We start from the raw sequence: 25536 nt of genomic DNA on the forward strand, positions 1-25536 counted from the left end.
CAAAATTCACATGATAAAATTTTTAAAATTTAAATTTATTAAATTGTTTGCTGGTTACCAAAAAAAAAGAAGACATGATTAAAATATTTACTATAATTTTCAATTTTAAATAATATAATAATAATAATAGCAATTATTTAAGTAACTTATTATATAATATATATTTTTTATTAGTTAACCTATAAATTTAGCAAACAAATATTATTTTAAATCAAATAATCAATACGATTAATATTTTATTGTTTATTTTTAAAAAATAATTATAGAATAATTAATATAATGCATCTGTAGGAAAAAACCAACGGAGCCGCCAGCAACCGTGACTCTGGTCCTCGGGTCTCTCCTTATTCTTCGCTGCGGTCGTCGTTGGATTGCTTCTCCGCTCCGCTCCGCCATCGTGCTTCGCGTTAGCATCGCAGCAGCGCCAATGGCGGAGGTCCGAACCCGATCTCCCGGGAAGATCATTATCTCCGGCGAGCACGCCGTCGTCCACGGCTCCACCGCCGTCGCCGCCGCCGTCGACCTCCACACCCACGTGTCGATCCGCCCCGATTCCCCGCGGCTTCCAGGTTCGCCACCTCGCCCTCCGGTCGATGTTTCATGCATTTTGTCTTCGGGATTTTCTCCAAAGTTGCAATCTTTTGTCGGAATCCAGACCATGCTGATGGATCGGTGTGTTTAGAGCTTAAAGATATGAACTTGGTTTTTTCTTGGGCGCTCTCGCAATTAAGGACGAGTCTGGGGGATTCTTTTACTGTTTCTTCATCGCCGGTCTCGTGCACGGATGAACGAATGAAACTGATTGCAGCCCTAGTTGAAGAACAAAGCATTCCTGAAGCAAAGATGTCGCTTGCTTCTGGGATTTCAGCCTTCCTTCATCTCTACACCTCGATCCACGGGTAACACTCGCGATTGATTCCGTTTTCTACTGTTTCCTTTGCTTTCCCATTTAGCTCATTCTTGCCTTTCTCTTTATCAAGTTACAAACCAGGAAAAGTGGTTGTCTTCTCTGATCTTCCACTTGGCTCGGGCATGGGTTCATCTGCATCATACTGTGTTTCACTTTCGGCAGCTCTGCTTGCTTTGTCTAATGCCATTATGATCGATAATTCACAAGGTGGATGGCTGAAATTGTGCAATGATGATCTTGAACTAGTGAATAAATGGGCATTCGAAGGTGAAAAAATTATCCATGGGAAGCCATCTGGCATTGATAACACCGTGAGCACATTCGGTATCAAATCTCCTTACTAGTAATCTTTTTTCATTCATACAGGGGTCTTTCAATTATGTTCTATTTCAAGATTTTTTTTTTTCTTTCTGGATTTGTAATTTATCCTGCTTGGTATTTCGTTAAATCATCAATTCTAAGCTGTAATATGTTTTCTCATTGTTGCTTAGGAAACTTGTTCTTTATAGTTTAATTTTTAAGTGACCATCTTATAGGTAGCATGATTCAGTTTAAGTTGGGTGAAGTGACTCGCATTAAATCTAGTTCCCCCCTAAGAATGCTCATCACAAATACAAAGGTTGGGAGGAACACAAAAGCACTGGTGGCCGGTGTATCTGAAAGAACCTCGAGGCATCAGGATGCTATGGCTTCTGTGTTTTCTGCAGTTGACTCTATCAGCAAGGAACTATCAGCCATAATACAGTCAGCTGTTCCTGATGACATTTCAATTACTGAAAGAGAAGAGAAAATAAAGGAACTAATGGAAATGAACCAGGGTTTACTGCAATGCATGGGGGTAAGCCATGCTTCTATAGAAACTGTGATTCGGACAACACTAAAGTACAAACTAGCATCCAAGCTGACTGGAGCTGGTGGCGGTGGCTGTGTTTTGACTCTGCTGCCTACATGTATCCTTTTATTTATATGTCATCATATCGTATTTTTAGCTTTTAAACTTTTTTTTATATGATATTTATTTTTTCAGGTTTATATTTGTGCCTGGTTAAACTCTGATTTTGGATACTAACTATATGAACCACAATTTATTAATTATATCATAATCCATACCTAAACTTCTTAAATTTGCTAAATTTTTCTGTAATTTTGCATTTGTTATAAATTTTGTTTTTGTAGTCTATTATATGATTGTTTTAGGACAATCTTCTAAGAGCTTTCTTTATAAGAATTTTGACTGTTACAATACAAATTTGCACAAAGGAGATGACGATGCGAAGAATCTGGTGCAAGTGTTTGAGTACTTCCACAAAGGTAGCTCCATAATGCTTGACCACACCATGAAATGTAGATAATCAGAGGCCGATGTTAATTTGTTGACAAAACACCTTCATGTACTTTGTGCAACTTTTGTTAAGAAAAGAAATAATTATGGAAGATTTTGAGTCCTGTGATTGAACAAACATCAGATGTCCTTATTTTCTATTTAGAATATCTAGATATACCAGGATTTAATTAAAGAAGTTTGAACGTCCATTTGTTCCATTTATTTAGAGCTTAGACATCTTTGGGAATTGGTAATCCACAACATAGGTTGAAGCTGTATTCCTATACATTTTTGGATGCATACACATGGAACCCTTTTCATCATTGAGCCCTACTAATTATCGTATTGCCTCTTCAAATAATTAATATCAAGTAAATCCCTTTCCTCTTTCTACCAAAGAAATCCTTGACAAACACTGAGCTTACATTGCTTGTTTAACTAATCACCACAATCCTTTAGGTTTTTTTTTTCTTCCATAGAAATCCTAGATAAAGTTGACTATGTCAACCAACTTTCGACTATAAGAGTATTATTTTAGTTGAAAAACGTTAGCATGCAGATAGCACAATGGTTTTCAGTCTAATGGGCAACTGTTTCTGCTCATTGTTAATAATTATCATATTTACCGTACATTTGATGTGCTAAAATTATACTGAAAAAGAAGAAGAAAATTAATCCTAATCAGTATTAGAATGTACTAGTAAAATGCGTTTGTGTTACCTTTATGGCTTGCCTAGATTTGCCTCATCTATAGCAATAGTGGATTATGTGAAGATGCCGACAGTTATGATAGGAACTTGTCATTACAGAGTTTATGGCAATCAACATAATGTTTGGTGGCACAATGCTTTTTAGCATACAAATTTCTTGCCATTTCTTTAGTATTTCATTGTATTGGTACATGAAAATTAGCTCTGACAAAATTCCAGAGTACATTCCATTTCTTGTTTGTTCAAGACAGATTAAGTTGAAGTTTAGCCATATGCAGTAGCTCTGAAAGAATGATAAAATAGAGCTTTATGGAAACAGATGACATATTATTAATTGTATATATATCAGAGCTATAGCTAGCTGTTCGATTAAGGAACGGATATGCCTGGAAATATTAGGCAGAGCCAACATGCAATAACTTGATAAATCGAATATATGTACATGAAATATACCATTTTCTTAGTTATAAGGATGCATCTCAAGAAGAACTTATCCATATTACGTCAGGTTTCACACAAGCAAAACTTAGTAGAAGTAATCTAAAGATTCTAAAATGTTCAATTATTTGTCCCAAAGCCATTTACTGAGAGTGGAGCTTTCACCTAAAACTATTATGTGCCTCGATTGCCTCAGGAATTTCTGATAACCTTATGCAGATCGGCATATAAGCCGAGCTCCAGTAAGTGTATCGGCCCTCAAATGAATTCTCTCTTATTCGTTAATATATTTTTTTCTGAACAATTGCCCCAACACGATATGGATTAGCCTATAAATTAGCATCTGTGCCCTCTGAAAACTGCATAGGTTGGTTGTCTTTTATGTTTGCAGTGACAATTGCTGGTGTACTTTGAATCTGAAAATGTGGTTATACATGATTTTGAAACCATTTATCCATTTATTTTACTTTATTCATTTACTTATCCTCTAAATCTTGCTTGATAATGCTTCCTTGACCTTGGGGCAGCTCTTTCTTCCTCAGTTCTAGACAAGGTCATTGCAGAGCTCGAGTCGTGTGGGTTTCAGTGCTTGAGAGCTGAGGTTGGCGGGGAGGGTTTGGAGATATGCTTCAGCTAACAATGCGGATCCTCTTCATAACCACCCTACTTGAAGTAATCTATTCTTCAGAGAGAAACTCTCATGTTGCTAGGTAGGATGGTTTCTTTGTGCTTTTTTTACTCATGTCTGATCAATAAGAACCATGTTTAAGTTTTTGTTACCAAGGAAATTCAACAGTTGATGAAATGCAATCCCTGAGGAGATTTTGTCTTTCAGATAAACTAAAGAAACATGTCTCTAACTAAATGAGCATTGTTCCAAACAATTCAGTATGAAACTTAATTCAATTAGCAATTTATATGTTCTCTTCGTGAGTAGTTTAATGTGTAGATTAGCAATTTTGATGTGAGTAGTTTAATCCAATTAAATGTATTACGGAAAAGAGATTATTCCATTGTAGTCAAATTTTAGTCACAGCAAAGAATAATTTGATTACTCTCTAGCAAAAAGCAAACTTTGACTGCCCAAAATATTTTGAGTCATCAAAGACACCTAATTTGGTTGACTAACTAAAGATTTTGGTCAACCAAACCTAACACATGTGGAAAACTTAATTTTGTTTTAACTTTGTTTGACCAGTTAAGAATTATTTGTCGATCACACAAAAGACATCTGTAAAGCTCTTAAATAAACTTTCTAGACAAATTGAACCAAGATAAATGGTCCTTCACATAATTTTTGAGGTAATTTTGAAGCTTAACAATATCAGTAAGATGATTTTAAAATATTTTACACTTGTCCCCTGACAATCCTACAACAGTAGGATATTTTTTCAATTTTCTAAATATTTAAAGATCGAATTTTAACTTTGACAAATTAACGGATAACTAATTTTTTAAATATTGAAATCGCATAATTAAACTCATCATAATTTTTTCTTTTTTAATATTTAACTTTGAATTTAATTAGTGAATTAATGATGTTCTAGTAGTAGGCTAATTGATTAAAAAAACAATATAATGTGTAAAATCAATAATGGATTAAATCTGCTAGATTTTCTAAAATACAAAAAAAAAAAGGGTACTAAATTTAGCAATTAATAATATAATAAAAAAATAACCGTCGGCCGAGATGGCGCATCCAGCCGTAAAGTGAACGCGAGTCACATCAACCGTTGGATCTGCCCAGCTTCCTCGGATACTCTCCCGCAGTGCGACGAAACGAATCGCGCCACCAACCTCCTGCCGCCGCCTCTTCCTCTTTTCTCACTGCTTCGTCCACCGTCGCGAGCCGCATCGCATGCGACGAGCGAGCGAACGAGAAGATGACGCTGCTTTGCGTGCCTTTGGTGTCAAAGACGGTGGAGCAGATGGTGGCCGACGCGGTCGCCGCCAAGGCCCGCGGCGCCGACATCGTTGAGATCCGGCTCGACCACCTCTCCGACTTCGATGCCGTCCGCGATCTCCCTCTCCTTCTCCGCAGCCGTCCACTCCCGGCCCTCGTCACCTACAGGTCTTTTCTCGTCACCTACAGGTCTTTTCTCGTCTTCTCCCCCTTCCCCTCCCCCTTGGTGGGATTATGCAGTAGGCGATCTTTCTACCGGTTTGGGATTAGCCTATACTCGATCTTCTAGGTTTCTTTTCTTGGCTTCAATTTTCTGGTTTGTTTTCTATTCAATGATCTGAAAAGAGAAGGGATTTAGGAAGCTGTTTAAGGTGCTATTTCCTTTCTCTTGTTATGATTTTTGTACATGATATTTCAAAAATATAATTTGCGCACAAAATTGTTTTTTGATCGAGTTCATTTTTTTTTTTTCAGTTTCCATTTGTCATCTGTAGTAGCGTAAAAGTATGCGTAACAGGAAGGTGGAACTATACACTTCTTCGCCAGATTGGATGAAGCCTTAGCTAATCCTTTCGAAAGCAAGAATGCCCATGCTTTGATTCAAAAAAAAAAAAAAAAAAAGGGGAAAAAGAAAGAGAATCATATATTCATTATGCATAATCAGAATGTTATCCGAAGTCCTTTTGTCCTATTAATGCTTCTACCCTGGATGCTGGAAAGTTAGTTTGTCACCTCTGGGGCTATGGTGCAGTGGCAGGGCATCTAGGTTGTCTCCCAGGTACCTGTGATTCGATCTCCAGTTATGGCGAATTTGTAGGATTTTTTCCTCCAAATGAGACGCACAACCAAAGGATGCTGGACTTCTTTGCTGTCCGCCGCTAGCGCTTCCCGATTTAACTTGGTGGCCAGTGGAAAAATTCTTTGGGGCAGGCCGGTCACCCCAAGACTAGCTGGGTTTATCATTTTTTTTTTTTGGAAAGTTGTTTTGCCTGCATAATTAACCAAAATGGTGCTGAACTCATGTTATTATATTTGATTCTAACTTTAAATTTGTATCTTCCTTAGGCCAAAATGGGAAGGAGGTGAATATGAGGGTGATGACAAAGTGAGATTTGATGCGCTATGCTTAGCCATGGAGTTAGGAGCTGAGTATGTTGACATTGAGCTTAAGGTTGGTGTTTACACTAAAGTATATCTTCAGGCAAATGCACCAAAACTTAATGCAACAGACCCAAATGCTGCATTTAAATATTACCAGGAAGAAAAATGATGTGTGCATTTTGATATTTTCAATGCTAATTGAAGATTCCTAGTAGCTAATTAAGACATGCCAGTGTTATTATATGACTTCTGCTAGCTACCTTATCTGCAGATGTGTACACTTTGTACTTGCAGGTTGCTGAAAACTTTGTTAAACTCATATCTGGAAAGAAACCAGAGAGCTTCAAGCTTATTGTTTCTTCTCACAATTATCAAACTACTCCATCAAGTGAGGAGTTGAGTGGTCTTGTAGCAACAATACAAGCTGTTGGAGCTGATATAGTGAAGATTGCAACCACTGCTGTGGACATTGTTGATGTCACACGCATGTTTCAAGTAATTGTGCATTGCCAAGTAAGTGCTAACAAACTGATGATGCAATTGAATTGGTTGGCGGGCACATATCTTCTTCTTTTTATTTCTTTTTGTTGTTCTATTGTGCCTAGTAGTGAACTGGCATTCTTAGATCAAAACAGGAGCCCTGTTTCTAGTATGCTCCATGGTATTCATGGCAATGTGGAGTCATGTTAAATGAAAGTAGTTATTTGGTATGGGCCTATTTGGTCAGATATGAAAAGATAATGCATCTGGCTAAACCAAAAATGGGATTTAGGATCAGTAGTTCCGAATCTAATTTGAGTTATTTTTCTGCTGTTGACATCTAATTGAATATTGGGATGAAGATCAATTGCAATTCAACATATCTTGCATGTTTCTTTATCTTATTTTACTGTCGATCCCTGTTTCTTCTGGAATATTCCTGCATCAATAGTTGCTTGAAACTATAATTTAATAGAAGTGACAACATCATCAAAGAAAGGACGTAAACTATCAAACTTGACTATACTACAACGTTCAAATTTCTTTTCTTATTTTGTTTCAATATCGATAATGAGAATATGTATATGTAATAACCATACAGTATGTGCATTATTATTATGACCATGTTTCTATTATGTGGTTTATAAAATGTAAACCAGGGACATAATGTTTGCTGGCAATAAGTTAGGACAACACATCTTAGTTTTTTAGGATATAAGAAACTAGCTTCTGAATTCTTTGTCAGTCAAATTGGATGGACTAGTTCTGTATCAGCGACTCAGCAATAATATGCTACAAGCGATATACTAATTCTTTGTTAGTCAAATTGATTGGACTAGTTTTGTATCAGCGAATTTTGATAAAAAAAAGTGATATACTTGCAACTACGTTTTCCAAATTCCACCTGAAGTGTATACGATTGGCATTATCTAAATAACTTATAAATTGCCCTTGCATATTTCTCTATTTGCCTGTTTCCTTTAGTGGAACAGCTCCTCTTCTGATTTGGTTGTTATTTAAGCAAAAAGAAAAAAGAAAGAAAATCTCCCATTATTATTGTGATAGTTAAGTTTACCTTCTGCTCTTCAAAATAAACCACTTTTAAATGCTTTTTGATCAAAATTCATTACTCATTATGGTACTGGTTCCCCTTTCCTTTACAAATAGAGAGATTGATGGTCTATTCAAAGTAAATATAGGATATCACTTGGACTTGAGATAGAACATCATATGTTTGACTAATTAATAGGAATAACAGGTGCCAATGATAGGATTGGTCATGGGGGAGAGAGGTTTAATCTCCAGGTTGCTTTGCTCAAAATTTGGAGGATATCTAACTTTTGGCACCCTTGACTCGGGCAAGGAATCAGCTCCTGGACAGCCAACTATCTCAGACTTGTTGAATGTATACAACATTAGACAGATTGGAGAAGATACAAAAGTCTATGGGATTATTGGGAAACCTGTAGGCCACAGCAAGGGCCCTATTTTGCATAATGCGGCATTCAAGTCAGTTGGTTTCAATGCAGTTTACGTGCCGCTTTTAGTGGATGACCTTGAGAATTTTCTAAATGCTTACTCATCTCCAGATTTTGCTGGATTCAGGTACAACTGTTAATATCTTGCGCAAAGCTTTTCACTCTGTGCTGGGTTCATTATTCTTTGAGAGTCCTTATTTTTACCTGTTTTGTCAACGTAAGTTCTTTGCACATATAATATTCTTATGCCAGGCCTTCATTCATACTTTTCTTTGCTGACAGTGATTGTCTTCATTTGGGGGTCTTTATATTGGCTTGTATTGCGATTTGAAATTTAAATAAGCTGCTTCCTACTTTTAAGCTTCAACTATCTTAAAGCTTTCATCTGATATTATTGCATTTTAATGTTTTCCTTGACATGGAAAGGTGGTTGGACATATCTCCATTTTCAAATAAAGGTGACCAAATGGATATCATATCTTTGCTTCTTTTTTTCTATCTCAACATGTTGGCTGTGGATCAGATTTTTATGCTTTGTGCTTTTGTCAGATGTAAGATGTTTACTCAATGTCTTCCTTGCCTATCATACATGTTGCAGTTTGTCACTATGAGCATAAGGGTATAGGAGTATTCCTGCCACGCCAAATTCTCGTCATTCAATTTAACTCTGGAATTTTGCTCCACTGGCGTTGGAATGAACAATTGAAAATTTTCTATTTAATTACTTATGGCATTCATATATGTGCACAAATCCCAAAACTGGTCATTTGGATACCCATAAACAAATTGTAGGAGTCTAAAAGAGAAATGAGGGATATGTGAAACGTGCAATGGAAGTGATATATCCCCTTATGCAAATGGTACAAGGTTAAATCTGCCATGTAGACATAAAGGTGACCAGATTAGTCTGTAGAATCTTATAAACTGATATTAAAGTATTATATTTCACCATGGTTCTCTCAAGTAGAATTAGCATCATTGCTTCCAACAGTGATGATCTTATCTGATATACAGTGTGTTTTTAGGAGGCAGATGGATCAAGGAACTGAATCCCTTTAAGTTGTTTTCTACCTATCTAACCACTTGTAAGAGAACCACATCTTGTTTTGTGTCATTACAGGCTTCCTGAATCACACTATACGTTCTGCTACCCAATTGATATAGTAACTAGAATGTGAAGGTCATAGTAAAATGCTTAATCTGAATACACTTCTTGCCCAGGCGTCACAAAGTTGGGTGACTCATTTTCTATCTTTCCTGCAGGGACTGCATAAAATTTTAAAATAGCTAGTCCTTGCTGCATCATTTGCCATCATGAGAATGATATGATTTAATAAAAGGAATTTCTAATGTTTTGTGCTCAGCAGATGAACAATGGTCATTGATCAAATATGTAATGCAATATCTGCATGGTTCATGATTCATGAAGATAATGGGATAGGGATTAATTCCCAGCGGACGCATGCGCTTGGGAAAAAACTCCTCCCACCCCCTAGCCAATTGTCGGTTGGCTATAGGTGACCCGATTTACCTCCCTTCACATAATTTGAGGATGGATTATGAGGGGCGCTTGAGGTGAGCGTAATCACCTTGCTACAATGATTCACGAAGATACAACAAATTACTGAGCATTGATTTGCCTGTTGCAAATCTCATTATCTATGTTGAAGCATAGCATTGCAAAGCAAAAAGGTTTTAGGATTTAAATTTGGGAACCACAAGTGTCTTTGTCAAAGGAAAATTAGTGAAAAGGTAAAAAAAGTAACCACTAGGTTTGAATGACTGATGATCCAACAAGACCAGGGGTGCACATATAATTCAACTTTAACAAATTTTTCAAGCGGAATTTTAATTTATTTATCCATAAGAAGGAAAAATTCCATTATTATTCATTACTTTCTTGTCACTTTGCATACCTTCTCTTAACATTTTATCATAGACCCTACAGACATAAGCTGTTGTTTAAATGTCACACTCGCAGTGAAACGTTATGTGATTAGTATGTCCAAGCCATCCATATAGACCAAGGTCAATAAATATTTTTACACTCAATCCCTACAAATTATACCATGGGAGAAAACATATAAATATAAGAGGAAAAGTGACACCAATAAAATGACAACTAGACAGTGAGAAATTGAATCATCTTAGAAGTGGGTAAATTTTACTACCCAATTTTCTAGAATACAGTATGTCTTTACTTGGACAGCTATTACACAATAAATGGTTAAATTTGATGAATATTTCCATCTCTCTTGACTAATTGTATCTGTTCTATGATTCAGTTGTACAATTCCCCACAAAGAAGCTGCACTAAGATGTTGCGATGAAGTTGATCCAATTGCAAAAGTAAGTGAGTATAGCTTCAGGTTTAATGGTGATTTTACAGCTAGTTAATGGGTGCCATTACATCTTGGTCGAGAAATTGTACAGCTATGTTCTATAAAGAGTTATGAAATGGCATCCTTGTTTTGCTTCTGCAGGCTATAGGTGCGGTAAATACTATTGTTAAACGGGCATCTGATGGGAAATTAATTGGTTACAACACTGACTATGTTGGTGCAATATCTGCAATCGAGGATGGACTAAGAGGTGTGTAAGTATTGAATACTTTTGTATGCAACTTTTGGAAAAGCTCTATCCAGAAAGTAGCTGTTCATTGGTAATGCTAGCGAAGTTTCAGTTTATGTTACTTCACAGGTTTACGAGGGGGAAAGGATGAAATTGGTTCTCCCCTTGCTGGTAAGATATTTGTTGTCATAGGTGCTGGTGGTGCTGGGAAGGCTCTTGCTTATGGTGCAAAGGCAAAAGGAGCAAAAGTAGTGATTGCAAATCGTACTTTTGGTAAACCCTAAACCCTCATTTACCATTTTACACATGTACTTAGTGCTAGAGAAACAAAGAAGCTCCATGCTCAATCAGCTTAACAACTTATTACATTGCTACCAAATCTAAGTTTTGTATTAGCCTATTTATAAAATGCAGACTCGTTGGTTGTTTGATTAATAAGTTTCATAAGCTAATTTCTTTTATAATAAGAAGCTGAAACTATAAAATTCCATGCAGTTAATTTGGGGAGAGGTTATTCTCGTACACTCACCATTATGATTTTATTATGGTTTTTGATTGTTCCTAATGTGAATGAATAGCGAATAGTAGTTTACAAGTAGAAAAATCAATGCATGCATCCTTTGCTGCAATGCTGTTCACAAATAGAGTTGCTGTACTTGTCTTGATCTCTTTACCACTCGTGATTCACAGAACGAGCAAAAGAGCTTGCAAATTTGATGGGGGCACAAGCGTTGACCCTTGCTGAATTAGAAAATTTCCATCCTGAGAATGGAATGATTCTTGCCAACACCACATCAATTGGAATGCAACCTAATGTTAATCAGACACCTGTCTCTAAGGTTTGTGAATTCTCCTTAAATTGGTTTTGCTCCTTCCAAGTTTTTGCTGCTTCAAATTCCTTTTACAGTCTGAAACTAAATTCTTGGTGTTGTATTCATCTATGAGATGTTATACTCTTTTAGCACACATTAAACCTTCATATGGAATCTGGGCAAGATTCCTACCACCTTCATTCTCGATGCTTCAAGGAACCAGAAGATAATCTTTATTTCACAATTTGAGCAAATAGAGCATTTCACATATCTAGGATCCTATTAACTCTTGAAGTAAAAATTCCATAATCAAATATATTTGTGAAATTGCAGCAAGCACTGAGGTGGTATTCTTTGGTTTTTGATGCTGTCTACACACCAAAAGTAACCACTCTTTTGAGGGAAGCACAGGAATCTGGAGCCACCGTCGTTAGCGGACTCGAGATGTTTATAAGGCAAGCAATGGGACAATTCGAACTGTTCACAAATTTGCCAGGTCAACTCTTCAACCCTGTATCATATTTTGATATGCTTTGTATATTTAAAGGAGCCTCATATAATTTTTTTTTTTTTTTTTTGCAGCTCCTGAAAAGCTTTTGCGCGATATTTTGGCATAATACACATAAAATGGTTTGTTTTCTGTAGTAAATAAATGCTTTCTCAGTATCTCCTCCTTGACAGTCGGATATTTTTTCAAACTTATGGCATATCGACTTGGCCGGCATTCTTCAATAGGTAGCATGAGGCATGTTGATTCCTATTTTGTTGTGTTGGAGACAAAGAAATGGCAACTAGAAATCTGAAAGTTGTATTCAGCATATTTGCTATCAGTTTCATATTTATATACATACAATATTGAATTGTATCTGTCATTTGATATTTGGTTCAGCTTTGCTACCTTCTGGATATTTAGTTACAAATTCAAATTCGAACTTAAAATGTTGATATCATTGTGCAAGTTATATTTATTCCATTTCACTCCAAATGACAATATTGTGCCATCCATGCTCTAAATAGGCGTAAAAATACTCATAAAGCCAATTCTAATTAGTAGGATAAAGATTTGATTGTATTTGTTGTTCTTATACTCTAAATACAAAATGAATGGCATATTAGATAGCAAGAACCATTTAACAAACACATTTAGTTTATCCAGATTCACAAAAGTGAAGCGAATGAAGAGAATGGCAAAGACAAAAAAAGTATATCCTCATAAGAGATTCATAAATACGAACGGAATCAGTAAGAAAAACAAGAGAGCATTAACCTGTAGCATTATTATTTTCGTCTTCCTTTACTAGCATTAATCCCAGATGAATTACATCTAAATCTGAATCTTAAGGAGATAATAACATGAATATTAAATGTGATAGTGCAAAATTTCGCTAAGGATGACAATACTCGCAGTGGGGTGCATCTGCTCTTATCGTAGTGTGACATGCAACTTTGTCTGCACTGTTTCCCTGATACTCCACTGCAAGCAAGTTTGTACGAGTACATCAACAATCAATCGACGAGCACAAATTGCAAAAGGAAAGGATCATTTAAACATCCTCCAAACCTGTAGCTGGTTTATCTCCTCATCGGTAAGCGACCTTTCCATGGATCTGAATGCAATTCTGTAACAATGGCTGGTCATACCCTTCTTATTGGTGAAATTATCAATCAACTTCACCTGCCACAGAAAATATATGATTAGTCTTCACTGTAATATAGCAACCTTCAGAAAACCAATAGAGCAAGAAATATAGATTATGAAAAAAGAATTCGTTATATAGAACAGAACAAATGCCGCCTAGAGACTTGACCTCTTCCACAAGATCCCCAGCAATTCCTCTAACGACTTCACATAAGTTGTTCTCTGTAAAGGAATCACTGATCCAAAAACTAATATCCTTGTAGCAGGGAGGAAACTGCAAAAGGAAGTTTCCATGAGACAAAAGCAAAAGTTTTGATAAGCATTATTTATTTTGTAATTTAATTTGCGCTGTTCAATGTCATTTTCCAATCTCTTGAATTGAAAAGGCAGATTGTTTAAATTGGAAATTGAAGCATACTTCTGTCGAATGTTCCAGAAACTGTAAAGGCAGGTCGAGTTGCAAAAATGTTTGGTAAAAGTGAGTCTTTTCTCTCTTTTTTTTAGCTGATCCAAAAGAGTAATACCTTGGAAAATGGTTTGAACTTGACGCCAAGCTTGCCCGCGGAAAACTATTCATAGGAAGGGAGATTAATTAAATGAAGGTCAATGCTTGATGACAAGTACAGACAGTTCCATTAACAGACAATTTATGTAATGATCAAGTGAATTAACATTTATTGATATAATTATTTTAATTTGTTAGGATGATTGCCTTTGACTATGTATTTTTTTGACAAAAAAAATTTAAAATAAATCACCATATAGCATAGAAGATGTATTAGAATATGCAGTTCTAAGAAAGCATAATGATATTCCAACTAAGCTTTTAGGACATGGTTTATGTGAGAGCATGTATCGCAATAGAACCGCAATGCAAAGCTGTATAATGAGTTGGTCTATTTCAGATTGTAAATGAAAATACAAAGTCCATAACCTAGCAGACTGCTCTAGAAATGATAATTGAACTAACATGGGTTTAATTGGTCATAAAAATGATGTGCATTGTATTCATTGATCAGTCTCTCACACAAGTATAAAGTTCATATTCAAAACTTCAACTATATTTTATTATGGTTTAAGTATTCCTCATCCTAAAATCTAAATAATGCTTTGGTCATGAACACACTCAATGATAGTTATCATTCAATTTTTTCCCCTCCTAATTAGTTCTTTGAGTAGATGAAATCCGGAGAAAGAAAATTAAAATCCCAAAATTTGTAACCCTAAAATGTCATGATTTCAGAGTAGTTGAACCTGATTATGATCTGCCGACACAACATACTAGTGAAAAATTAGGATAGAAGGACAATGAAACATTCATGATCAAGAATAGTACTCAGCGTAGAAATAACTCATTTATGCACTTGTGCGATCTTATCCACCCATAAATGATAAAATAATAAAGCTTTAACTTTTTTAGGCACAATTAATAAACAAGAACATGAGTACTTTTGGCTCATTAGTATATCTTAGGTAACTAGAAATTACAAGTGGCTCACAAGGTGAAAATTTCATTTATAAGCTTGTCTAGCTCATTAAAAATTTAATAAATATGGTCTGTGATACTGGTTACTGGTCATTTTATATGGGCCTAGAATGTTTACTTTTTGCACATAAGTTAATCTAGATATTCAATAAAATTTGTAAGATATAAATCTGATGTATGCACAAGGCTTTGCTGCTAAATTAAAATTTGTCCTTTTGAATATGTAAATGTTTTACACATCAAGTTTATAGAAGTATTTTATGTTGACGAATAGTCTTCAAAGTTTACCATTACCAGCATGGAGCTCATCCATTGCCGTTTTATATACTGGTATATCTTAGTATCTGAACCTGTTTTATCTCATCAGGAGCCATTTCATATGTTTTCCTAACTCTTTTAAATCTCAATAGCATCATTTTATTTTATTTTCAGGCCTAATGAAATAAAAGGTCAATTTTCTGATCTGAGGGGATATCAGAGCATACTTAATTTTAAGCATAATAAGGTGTTGGAAAAGGCTATATATGTAATCGTGTAGCCACTGTTGTACTTCACATGCTGTCAATTAGGGATGATTATGGGTTGAGTTGGAATTTAGGTCTTGACAAAGACCCGACTGCAGTAGATTCTGACATCCAATTTAGTGCTACATGGCGAGTTGTTGGATAATAAAAAAGTTCATAAGTTCAGATGAGTGAGTTGTTATTAACTTGGGTTTAAACATTCTGGTCAATGATTAGGCTTAATAAGTTGATGGGTTAATTTTCTCATTTAAATTTATTATGACACGTTTGATTCACAAATAATATGGAGAGATATCCTCTCCATTACTGCTAAAGTCCCTAATTTAAATTTATTTTTTTTATCAAGTTTATTATGAGCATTATAGTGATGCTAAATATTATTTAAACTCTTAGATAAGTCCAAGAGCAAGTTCTTTTAAAAAGCTATATAACAAAATTATTGTGAGAAGTTTATTAAACCCATTAAAATGATCTAAATATCCTTCATTGGCTCGAATTTGAACATAATTATCCTTATAGATTTGATTCTAATTGAGCAAACATCTTGAGATCAGTCAAAGTTCAATACTTTGAAAAAAAACACATGGAGTTTCATGCTTGGTCAAGATTTTAATCCATGACAAATATGCATAAAATTTTCATGTTTAGTTGAGATTTTAATCACGACATATGCATAAACATGATTAAGCTTAACAGAACTCAGCTCCTTTCAGATCTATGCAGAAAAATCATCTTTATCAGTGTATAACTTAAAATTTTGAGTTGGTTAAACAAGTACTCACATGGGTGTCTAAACAACCAGAGAACCATTAATCCTAAATCATGATTTGATATTGGATATATCTCAAACAATGAATTAACTATATATCTTCCTTTCTCATCTTAAGAACTACCAAGTAGATCATCACTACTCGAATAAAAGTAAATGTTTGAAGAAAATATTAGCACTAGTTTCAGAATCAGCAAAACATAAGTTTGACATACTTGTGAAGTAAGCCTCTGATCAGTTGACCAAAAAAGTCGAATATCTGGTATATCAAAGAGAACCATTGCAAGTCTTTCTAATCCAAGCCCAAAGGCCCATGCAACAGAATCTTTCCTACCATTTCTGTTAAGAATTTCCTGTTCAGTCACTCCACATCCCAACACTTCCATCCATTTTTCCTGCAAAAGTTATTTATAACAATATTAAAACAAATATCAGATCATACAAGACAAGAATTAGTGGGAATAATGTCTAAATATATTCCTAATTAAGCTCAGTCTAAATCTGTCTCTCATCAATTTCAATTAAGATAAATCTATAATCTAAAATGTGATATGGGATCTAAAAGAATACCCATCAATGCATTGGTCAGTTGATCATTTATGTCACTCTAAAAAATTCTTCAACAAACAGAAAGATTGAAACATAATGTGCTATTGAACTAGGACTTCAAAACAAAGAAAAATTCAGAATCTTAAAACAAATGCCTATAAATGTATTTCGTGTTACAATCACAATAATGTTTATTAATAAATACCAAGTGTGATCATGAGAGCGACCAACATGATTTTTCCTTGTGATTTTTTTTTGTTTAACTAGAAGCTCCTATCATTTTCTTGCATATAATGCATATAGATTACTGCAGGTTCCAAATCAAGCAAGACAAACACTCCCTTACATGTAGCAACAGATCCAGGAACATATTATGGAGAATAAGAAAATCAGTATTATAAGATAACTAAGTCAAAATGTACATCAGGAGATGATGGGAGGGTCAATTCAGGAGAAATAAGTAGCAACCTGAAAATAAATCTCTAATTCGAAAGATGGGTTGGTGAATGGAAAATAAGTATCAACCCATCGCATTTCCACAGCACCTGCACATAAAGATACATAAGACTTGGGACCTCAGCATACAAGAACTAGAACTAGAACTATCGTAAGGCAGTAACTAATATATTCCACTTTAAATTTTTAATGACAAAGTTAAAAGTTTCATTAGTTCCAGAGTACCAAAAAGATGCCTTGCTAAACCCTCGAGACACTTCTTTAGATTTGTTGCTGCATAAGATGTTGCATCAGTGCTAGAAACCTCCCATTCATTTGGAGAGAAGACACGGACCCCTTCCATCTGTAAGCTGGGTGCTTAACAATTAGGTTTTGCAATATCAGAAAAATTGGTAGTTAGTGGAATTGGACAAAAACCTGATGAAACACAGGATAATGGGTTGAATCAATGGAGTCTCTACGGTACACATCGCCAGTTACAAGAAAATGGCTGTGCCCTGCCCTCAATAACTCTGCCTGATGAGCACTGGTATGACACCTTAAGACAGTGCCCGCATCAACATAATATGTATCATTGTAACTCCTGCTTACATGATCAGCAGGCACTAACACCTCATCAAAATTCTGAAAGACACGGATTCAAGGTCAGCCACAAGTGCATCGAACAATAGTGCATAGAAAGTTCATACAGATATCAGAACTAGATAATCCTAAACTCGTGATTGATCAAGTGTAGGAATCTACTGGCCAAGATCACAGAATGGCATTGTGAGGTAAGACATTAACGTTTTTTTTTTTCTGTGTCCAATTAGTATAAGAAAAGCATAGTATAATCCAAAAAACACAAACTTTACTCTACTGATTACCCAGATATCAACACTACGGAGCTTGAAGGGAGATATTTTGAGCATGGGCTCGGTAGTTGAAAAAAACTTAAACATTAAGTTGCCAAAAGAAACGATGTAATGAAAAGCATATATACCTGCTGCACGGAAACAATGGGACAAAGGTCATCAAATTTGACGAACATGGAGGAGTAACTGGTGTCGAAATACTCATAGATGGCATTCTTCAATATTCCAATCGGATGGTTGTCCCTTCGATGTAGTTGCAGACCGATCTTCGAAAATATATTGTCTGGCACATTGTTTGTGGGATCGCTTTCCCGGACAACATCTGTACCATCAAGCAATAGAACCCAAATAAATCAATAAAGACGCACAATAAGCTTCTTTTTTTTTTAAAAAAAAATTGATAATACAAAAAGAAAGGTACCATCTTTGGCAATTTTGACGCCGCCAATCTCGAGGAGAGCCGCGACCCTGGAATTGGATTTCTTATGAACCTTGTTGGAGTGGACAGAGGCATGAGAGGAGAAAAGGGAGGCGCGGGATAAAAAGGGCGGATAGGAGAGGAGCTGGGCGGAGAAGGGCTTCGAACCATGAATGCGGCGTGAGGCAGAGGCGGGGGCGATGAGGTTGGAGGAGATTGAGGATGCCGCCATGCGAGTGGAGAGCAGCAGCAGCGCGCGGGCGCAGGTGCCACCTCTTGAGATAAGCATATCGTCGCTCGTCGTCTCCTCGGAAGGTCAAAAAGGGGAATCCAATTGGTGGATGAAAGAAGGGAGCCGCCCGCCGCTACGACTCACTTCCCTCAGCCGCAAAAAAGCAATTTCTTTGCCTTGTTGAGTCGTGAAGGGTACCGTAATGAGCAGTCAAATTCACCCAATAATTTTAAATAAATTATCAAAATTTAAAAGAAAAAAACTTTATAAAATGATAAAAATCCAAAAAAAAAAAAGTATTTTCACTAATTTTTTATTTTTTATTTCACTATTTTTCCCCTCGAATCGTTGTTTCACATTTTTCTCCTTCCTCTTGAACATTCATATCTACCTTATAGTTGAAGGCCTCTTCAATATTTATTTTATTACATTATATATTAGTGTGCCACCTGACTAGGTTATCTCTCTATGTGACTTATCTAATAACAAGCACTTGAGATGTTGATCCTGAGACAGATTGACAGGGACACTGAGAGGATGAATATATTCATCTTTTACCATCAAATTTTATCATCGTCATGAAGATTGATTTTACATTATGTTATCTCTTATTTTGCATAACAAATTTCATCATCCCAATTACCTTAACATTACCTTTAGCTAGGATTATACAAACAAGCTGAGTTTTGTATTGCTTTAAACTTATTTGATAAACTCATCACGCCAAGTTTGGTTTGATTACTTTTTAAATGAATTTGGGTTTGATTTATTTAGATATTATGGAGCTTTGGAATTTTTTTTTTTTTTAAACTTATTTAACTAATTAGTAATTTGATATTATAAATTTAATTATCTATTTATAAATTTTATAAGCTCTTTATTGATAAAGATAGTTTATCAACTCTATCTTTATACATTGCAACATTATTCATGAATAATTCATCATCTTTATTTAAAATTATTACTTTTTTTATTTAATTAACCTTAACTAATTGATTGTACATTGAATAAATATAAATAAATTTTTATTAAATTTAAATTTACTCACAAATGTTAGTTCATTTAGGTTTAAATTCTCCAACCAGTCAATCACCTATTCATTTAGTTCATTTAGAATATTTTCTTTAAATATACCTTTTAGATAATTAGGTATAGTCAAATTTCCATTTTATTTTTATATTCAAATGTCTTATTTCATCTCTTAGCAATTTTTTTTATAATGATATTAAATTCAACAAATATTTTTTAGCAGTAAATATAAATTTATTAATTAAATTGACTTATAATCCTACCAGTACTAACTAGATAATTTAACACTACATTAATTAGTTAACTTGTTTAAATATGAATATTAGAATATAACATAAATAATATTGGACATTTAGATTATTAGATATTCATTGAACTAGTACATATTTGAGTAAAAAACTGATAAGGTGCATTTGAGAACAAAAATTTAGGATAGATAGAAGGGTATAAAATGAATACTTGTCTTGTATTTATTAATGATTAATAATTAATCAAATCATAAATGAATCGAAGCATACACATACCCAACCTGACTTTTCATCCATTTGATACACCAAATCCTTCTAGTTCACTCCTTCATTCTCACTCCCCGTGATATCATTTTCGTATGTTTATGTCTTCCACTCCCCGTGTAAATCTGTCTTTATATTCCAATTCTTTCATTCCCCGGGTGTTGTATACCCTTGAGTGATATCTTTCTTCTATACTTCCAATAACTCTTGAGTTATCAATGTTCCTATCCTATGTGTACTCCTAGGTCTTACACAGATACATATATCATATTATAAGATAAAACTTAATTTAAATCATTTAATTCAAACATCAAAATCTATAATCAAACCACTCGAGATACTAATCAGAGTCAGCCCTAGTGGTCAAGGTGGAGCCGTCGCATAGGACCCTACCTTTGGTGGGTCCATATTTTTTTTAGTAATTGTTTTATTTTTTTACTCTGGTCAAGTTGACGCCCGACTTCTTAGTCTCTCAGCTTCTCGAGCCTCCCAGCTCCTTAACCTCCCGACCTCTTAGGCCTCTTGGCTTCGTAGTCTCCTCGTCTCCTAGCTCCTTAGCCTCTCCCAGCCTCTCGGGCCTCCCAGCTCTTGACTCTCGGGCCACTAGCTCCTTGGTTTCCTAGCCCCTTGGTGGTGCAGGATCATTTTAGGAAAAGGTTAAATCATCCAGAAAATCTCATATTATTTTAGGAAAATGATCGTCATTGCGTAAATCTCATATTATTTCAGGAAAAAGGCAGCGACGTGAACTAGTCTCGCATTATTTTAGAAATTAAATAATGACAACATAGGAAGGGGAACAAAAGGAAAATAAAGTCTATGGTTTCCTTATGAAAGACGGCCCTTTCCGATATCTCAGTTACATACGTACATCAAAATTCTAATACTCATTTTCTTCATTCTCTAACTTGAGCATTGGAGTGGTTGCGTCCGGGAACCCCCTGACCATCATTCTAACCCTCTTCTTTTTGTTTGCCTTCGTCCAAGTTCTCAACCATGTCATCATCCTCGCTGTCATTAGGCGATTGACAATTAAATTGGCAATAGAGCCAACTCACTGATGATTCACTCATAGACGTTCGCCGGTAGGATTATAGGTATTTTTACATAACCATTTTATAAAGTCTATAGTTGTAATGCTATGATATTTTCTGATTTTTTTAGGAATCAAATACATGCTCTATGGAGGGTAGTGTCATTGGTCCCATGAATAATGAGATAGTGATTATTTATATAATGATGTTCACTACTACTGAATGTTTTGAATCTCGTGATACACTAGTTGCTTCGGCACATAAGGTGGCAAAGGCGAATAGAATGGTTGTAGTAGTGAAAAGATCAGACAGTGTAGATACTGGGAGATGGGTTCGGTTGTGTTTTGGCATGTGAACAAAGTGGACAATATCGTCAGCCTAAAGAAAAATTGTCTGAAGAAAAATATGAGAATGTGAAAGATGAAAAAAATGTGATCAGAAAAGTGATTAAAGAGAGACTTACTAAAACAAAGAAGTGTGGTTGTCCATTTTTAATTAAAGGTACACAAATATCCAATGATGAGCCATGGGTTTTTTATGTTGTTTGCGGCATGCATAATCATCCTTGCACACTGTATTTGGAAGGTCACTCATTTGTTGGATGCTTATTACGTGCTGAGGAGGAGTTGGTGGTTGACCTATCAAAGAGCCATAGTTGACCGAAAGACATATTAAGCGTGTTAAAGGTGAGGTTTTCTATAAAAAATCGACAATTAAGACTGTTTACAATGTGTGATAGAAGCATAAAACAATCGAGAATAGAGGTTGATCACAAATGCAATGCTGAAGGAGTATAACTATTTATATCATCACATGTGATGTGATAAAATTGACATAGTGAAGGATATTTTCTTTGCTCACCCGATGAGTATTGACATGTTGCATGCTTTTCCAAGTGTATTGTTGATGGATTTGTTAGATCAAAAGCGCTAGAGGAGGGGGGGGGGGGGGGGAATAGCTCTCGTGACTATTTCATTTTCGAAAACGTTCGAGTAAATATGCAGCGGAAAAGTAATAAACACAGAAGCAACTCTAACACAATTTCTTTTACTTGGTTTGGAGCCTGTGGCGGCTCCTACTCCAAGGCCCGCGATCGTTGATCGCTTTCGTTGGACAATCACTATAGATCCGAAATTCTTTACAGGAATATAAGTACAAGTACAGATTAAAGAATGATTATACCGACAATACAAAATGAAGAAAGTAGTCGTCGATTGTCGGAACAACAGAGCGTTGTTGAAGCATTCAGAGCAGTGCACAGGAGCACAAGTTGTTCTGTTTTTATTAGCTTCGAAGCTGCTCCCCGGGGCTCCTTTTATAGCCTCAGTAGGACTAATCCAGATCCTCAAAGCTCGGGATCAGGTTTGACTCGAAGCGGCGTTTGGTCGACCGATCAGTTGATCTCCTCCTCATTCGATCTGATCGCTCCGCTTCGATCTGGTCAACTCCTATCCTTGAATCGGTCTGTTGGTTAGTCCTAGAAAAATCGTACCGGTTCCACTGTACAAAAATTTTGTACAAGTGTCAAACCTTTCCTTTAATAACCTATTATGTTCTTTAGAAGTTAAATTAGGAATCACAGACGGAACTTAACATCATTGATTCCAAATTTAACTTATCTGTTCTTAATGTTTTAGATTTGAATCCAAAGCGGAACTTAACACTATTGATTCAAATCCGCCTATGTTATTAATTCCATTAAATATTAATTTTTAAAATTGACTTCCAGGACTGCATGGCGAGGCACATGACCTTCTTGGATATGAGAGCAATCACCACCGCCTAGACAAAGCCCTTTAAGGAAAGCTAATATTTAATTTCCTTAAATAACTCTAGGTTAACCAAAAAGAACAATCGAATCACAAATTCGAAAAAGAAGAAAACACAAACTCGAAAAACTAATTCGAAAAAACTAGATCTAATGCCTCTTGTGTTTGGAATTCATACAAAAAGAAATAACTAGCATGATGCGAAAAACAATTGCTAATTATACATTCTTTTTGTAAACTAACGGCCTCGAGATCTTCTGTCGTATTCCTCGCCTCGCCTTGGACGTCGTGTGAGCGACGATCCTCCAAGATGAACACTACCCAAAAGCTTTCTTCCTCTTCCTCTTCCTCTAAAATCTTGCCGCCACCACCACCAAGGAGAAGAGAGCAAAGGGAAAGAGAGAAGAGAGAGGGTCGGCCACCAAGAGATCTTCCAAGCGAGAGAATAAGAGTTGTGTCTCATGAGGTCTCCTCACCCCTTCTTTTATAATACTTGCCCAAGGCAAATAAGGGAAGAATTTTTACAAAAATTAAAATCTTCCTCTAGTTTTCCCTTTTATTTTTCCTTTTCTTTCCTCTTGATTGAACCAATCACCAAATCAATGGTTGGATGGATCTAATCTTGGTCGGCCCCTTGCTTGGGCACCAAGCAAGGTGGTCGACCACTTATAGGAAGAAAAAAAAAATTAATAAAATTTTTACAAGAAGAAAACCTCTTATAAAATTTTACAAGTTCTCTTTCCTAAAGTGGATGTTAAAAAGGAAAGATTTTAAAAATTAAAACCATGTTTTAAAATTTAAAACTTCTCTTCAAAAATTTCCTTTTTTAACATGAATAGAAAATTTTAATTTTTAAAACTTCTCTTCCTTTTTTTCTAAAACCATGAGGATGGTTAAAAAAGGAAAGTTTTAAAACTTTTAAAACTCTCTATTAAAACATGCGGCCTAATTCAAATGAGGAAAGTTTTTTTAAAAAAAATTAAAATCTCTCTTATAAAACTTATAGTTTTCTACAAAGAGAAGATTTTAAAAATTCAAAACAACTCTCCTTAATTGAATTATTATGTCCGGCCCCTACTAACTTGGTCACCAAGCAATAGGGCCGACCCCTATAGAAGAGGATATGGTCGGCCATTGCTTGGTCACCAAGCAATGGACTGGCCCCTTTCTTGTACACCAAGAAAAACCTTACATTTGGATGGACTTGAGGCTATAATGAGGTTACGACAGGGACCTAGAGGAGAAATTGGTTTTGGCCTTCTGATGAGCTTGAGTATCCCATGCTCGCCCCGAACACACAACTTAAGTTCATCGATAATAACTCATTCTACTAGACAATTATTATCGCACTACCGCACCAATCCCAAATTACATTATGGGCTCCTTCTTATCATGAGTGTGTTAGTCTCCCTGTGTTTAAGATGGCGAATGTCCACTAATTAGGTAAGTTACTGGCAACTCACTTAATTAATATCTAGCTCTAAGAGTAGTACCACTCAACCTCATTGTCATGTCGGACTAAGTCCACATGTAGGGTTTAACATGACAATCCTTATGAGCTCCTCTTAGGGACATTCTCAACCTAGATAACTAGGACACAGATTCCTTCTATAATCAACAACACACACTATAAGTAATATCATTTCCCAACTTATCGGACCTATTGATTTATCGAGCTAAATCTCACCCTTAGATAAGTTAAAGAAATAAATACTAAATATATGTGCTTGTTATTATATTAGGATTAAGAGCACACACTTCCATAATAACTAAGGTCTAGTTCTTTTATTAAGTCAGTATAAAAAGAACTTATCTAAAATGGTCCTACTCAATATACTTAGAGTGTACTAGTGTAATTTATTAGTCAAGATAAACTAATACCTAATTACACTATGACTATTCCAATGGTTTGTTCCTTTCCATCTTAGTCATGAGCAACTGTTTATAATTTATAAAGAACTGATAACATGATCTTCTGTGTATGACACCACACATCATGTTATTTACAATATAAATTAATTGAACAACTACACTTAACGAATAAATGTAGACATTTGACCAATGTGATTCTTTTATTTCTAAAATAAATGTTTACAAAAGCTAGACTTTTAGTCTACACTCTAACAGTGGTGCTACCTCTTCTTAGGGCACTTGTGATGGTACCTCTCGTGCAAGTCTATCTTCCCAAAGTTTTCTGTCAGAAGTTGTTGGTCTATTTCTCCTTGAAAATGTCTTCAACATTTTCAGTGCACATAAGAAATAAGTGAATTAAATATTGAATTAGATATACAACTAACACATATAAATGAAAGGAAACAAAGTTGTTCGGTCTACTAGTAGAATTTCCTTGATTTACTTCGCATATTCACCGAAGTCATAGATAAATAATTATCAAAGTAGACACATGTGAAGTAATAGGGTATTATTTTACTTCGTCTTATCACCGAAGTCATTGCAAAGAAAAAAAATGAAGTTTTTGACCGGTTCAAGGAGGCAAAACCGATTCAGAGTTGAACCGATCCTGAAGTAAAAAAACAT

The 25536-nt window shown here is 35.4% G+C and overlaps 3 protein-coding genes across 5 annotated transcripts; 2 read left to right on the forward strand and 1 right to left on the reverse strand.

Annotated features, from left to right (window-relative positions):
- The first annotated feature begins 304 nt into the window (after positions 1-304).
- On the forward strand, positions 305-4301 carry LOC122024528 (mevalonate kinase-like). Its single transcript, XM_042583181.1, has 5 exons — positions 305-569; positions 656-899; positions 981-1234; positions 1447-1860; positions 3910-4301. Exons 1-5 carry the CDS (start codon positions 428-430, stop codon positions 4017-4019), a joined length of 1164 nt encoding a protein of 387 aa, XP_042439115.1. The 5' UTR covers positions 305-427; the 3' UTR covers positions 4020-4301.
- Positions 4302-5123: 822 nt separating this feature from the next.
- LOC122022748 (bifunctional 3-dehydroquinate dehydratase/shikimate dehydrogenase, chloroplastic-like) lies at positions 5124-12615 on the forward strand. Of its 3 annotated transcripts, none has more exons than XM_042580842.1 (10): positions 5124-5453; positions 5760-6456; positions 6681-6899; positions 8125-8471; positions 10630-10693; positions 10828-10936; positions 11045-11188; positions 11606-11754; positions 12061-12223; positions 12310-12615. In XM_042580842.1, the coding sequence occupies exons 2-10, from the start codon at positions 6418-6420 to the stop codon at positions 12342-12344; spliced, it is 1269 nt and encodes a 422-aa protein (XP_042436776.1). In that variant the 5' UTR covers positions 5124-5453; positions 5760-6417; the 3' UTR covers positions 12345-12615. The 3 variants fall into 3 exon arrangements, with proteins under 3 accessions (XP_042436776.1, XP_042436774.1, XP_042436775.1); XM_042580840.1 differs by having other exon boundaries at positions 5141-5474; positions 6351-6456; XM_042580841.1 differs by having other exon boundaries at positions 5142-5453; positions 6351-6456.
- A 317-nt stretch (positions 12616-12932) lies between these two features.
- LOC122024129 (phenylalanine--tRNA ligase, chloroplastic/mitochondrial-like) lies at positions 12933-18847 on the reverse strand. The gene is made up of 10 exons (XM_042582680.1): positions 18426-18847; positions 18133-18326; positions 17568-17774; positions 17376-17493; positions 17163-17239; positions 16361-16540; positions 13891-13935; positions 13536-13640; positions 13289-13402; positions 12933-13201 (listed from the first exon to the last, which is right to left on the reverse strand). Exons 1-10 carry the CDS (start codon positions 18709-18711, stop codon positions 13151-13153), a joined length of 1377 nt encoding a protein of 458 aa, XP_042438614.1. The 5' UTR covers positions 18712-18847; the 3' UTR covers positions 12933-13150.
- Positions 18848-25536: the final 6689 nt, after the last annotated feature.

The sequence above is a fragment of the Zingiber officinale genome, chromosome 9B (assembly GCF_018446385.1).
Source record: "Zingiber officinale cultivar Zhangliang chromosome 9B, Zo_v1.1, whole genome shotgun sequence".
Classification (NCBI taxonomy): Eukaryota; Viridiplantae; Streptophyta; class Magnoliopsida; order Zingiberales; family Zingiberaceae; genus Zingiber; species Zingiber officinale.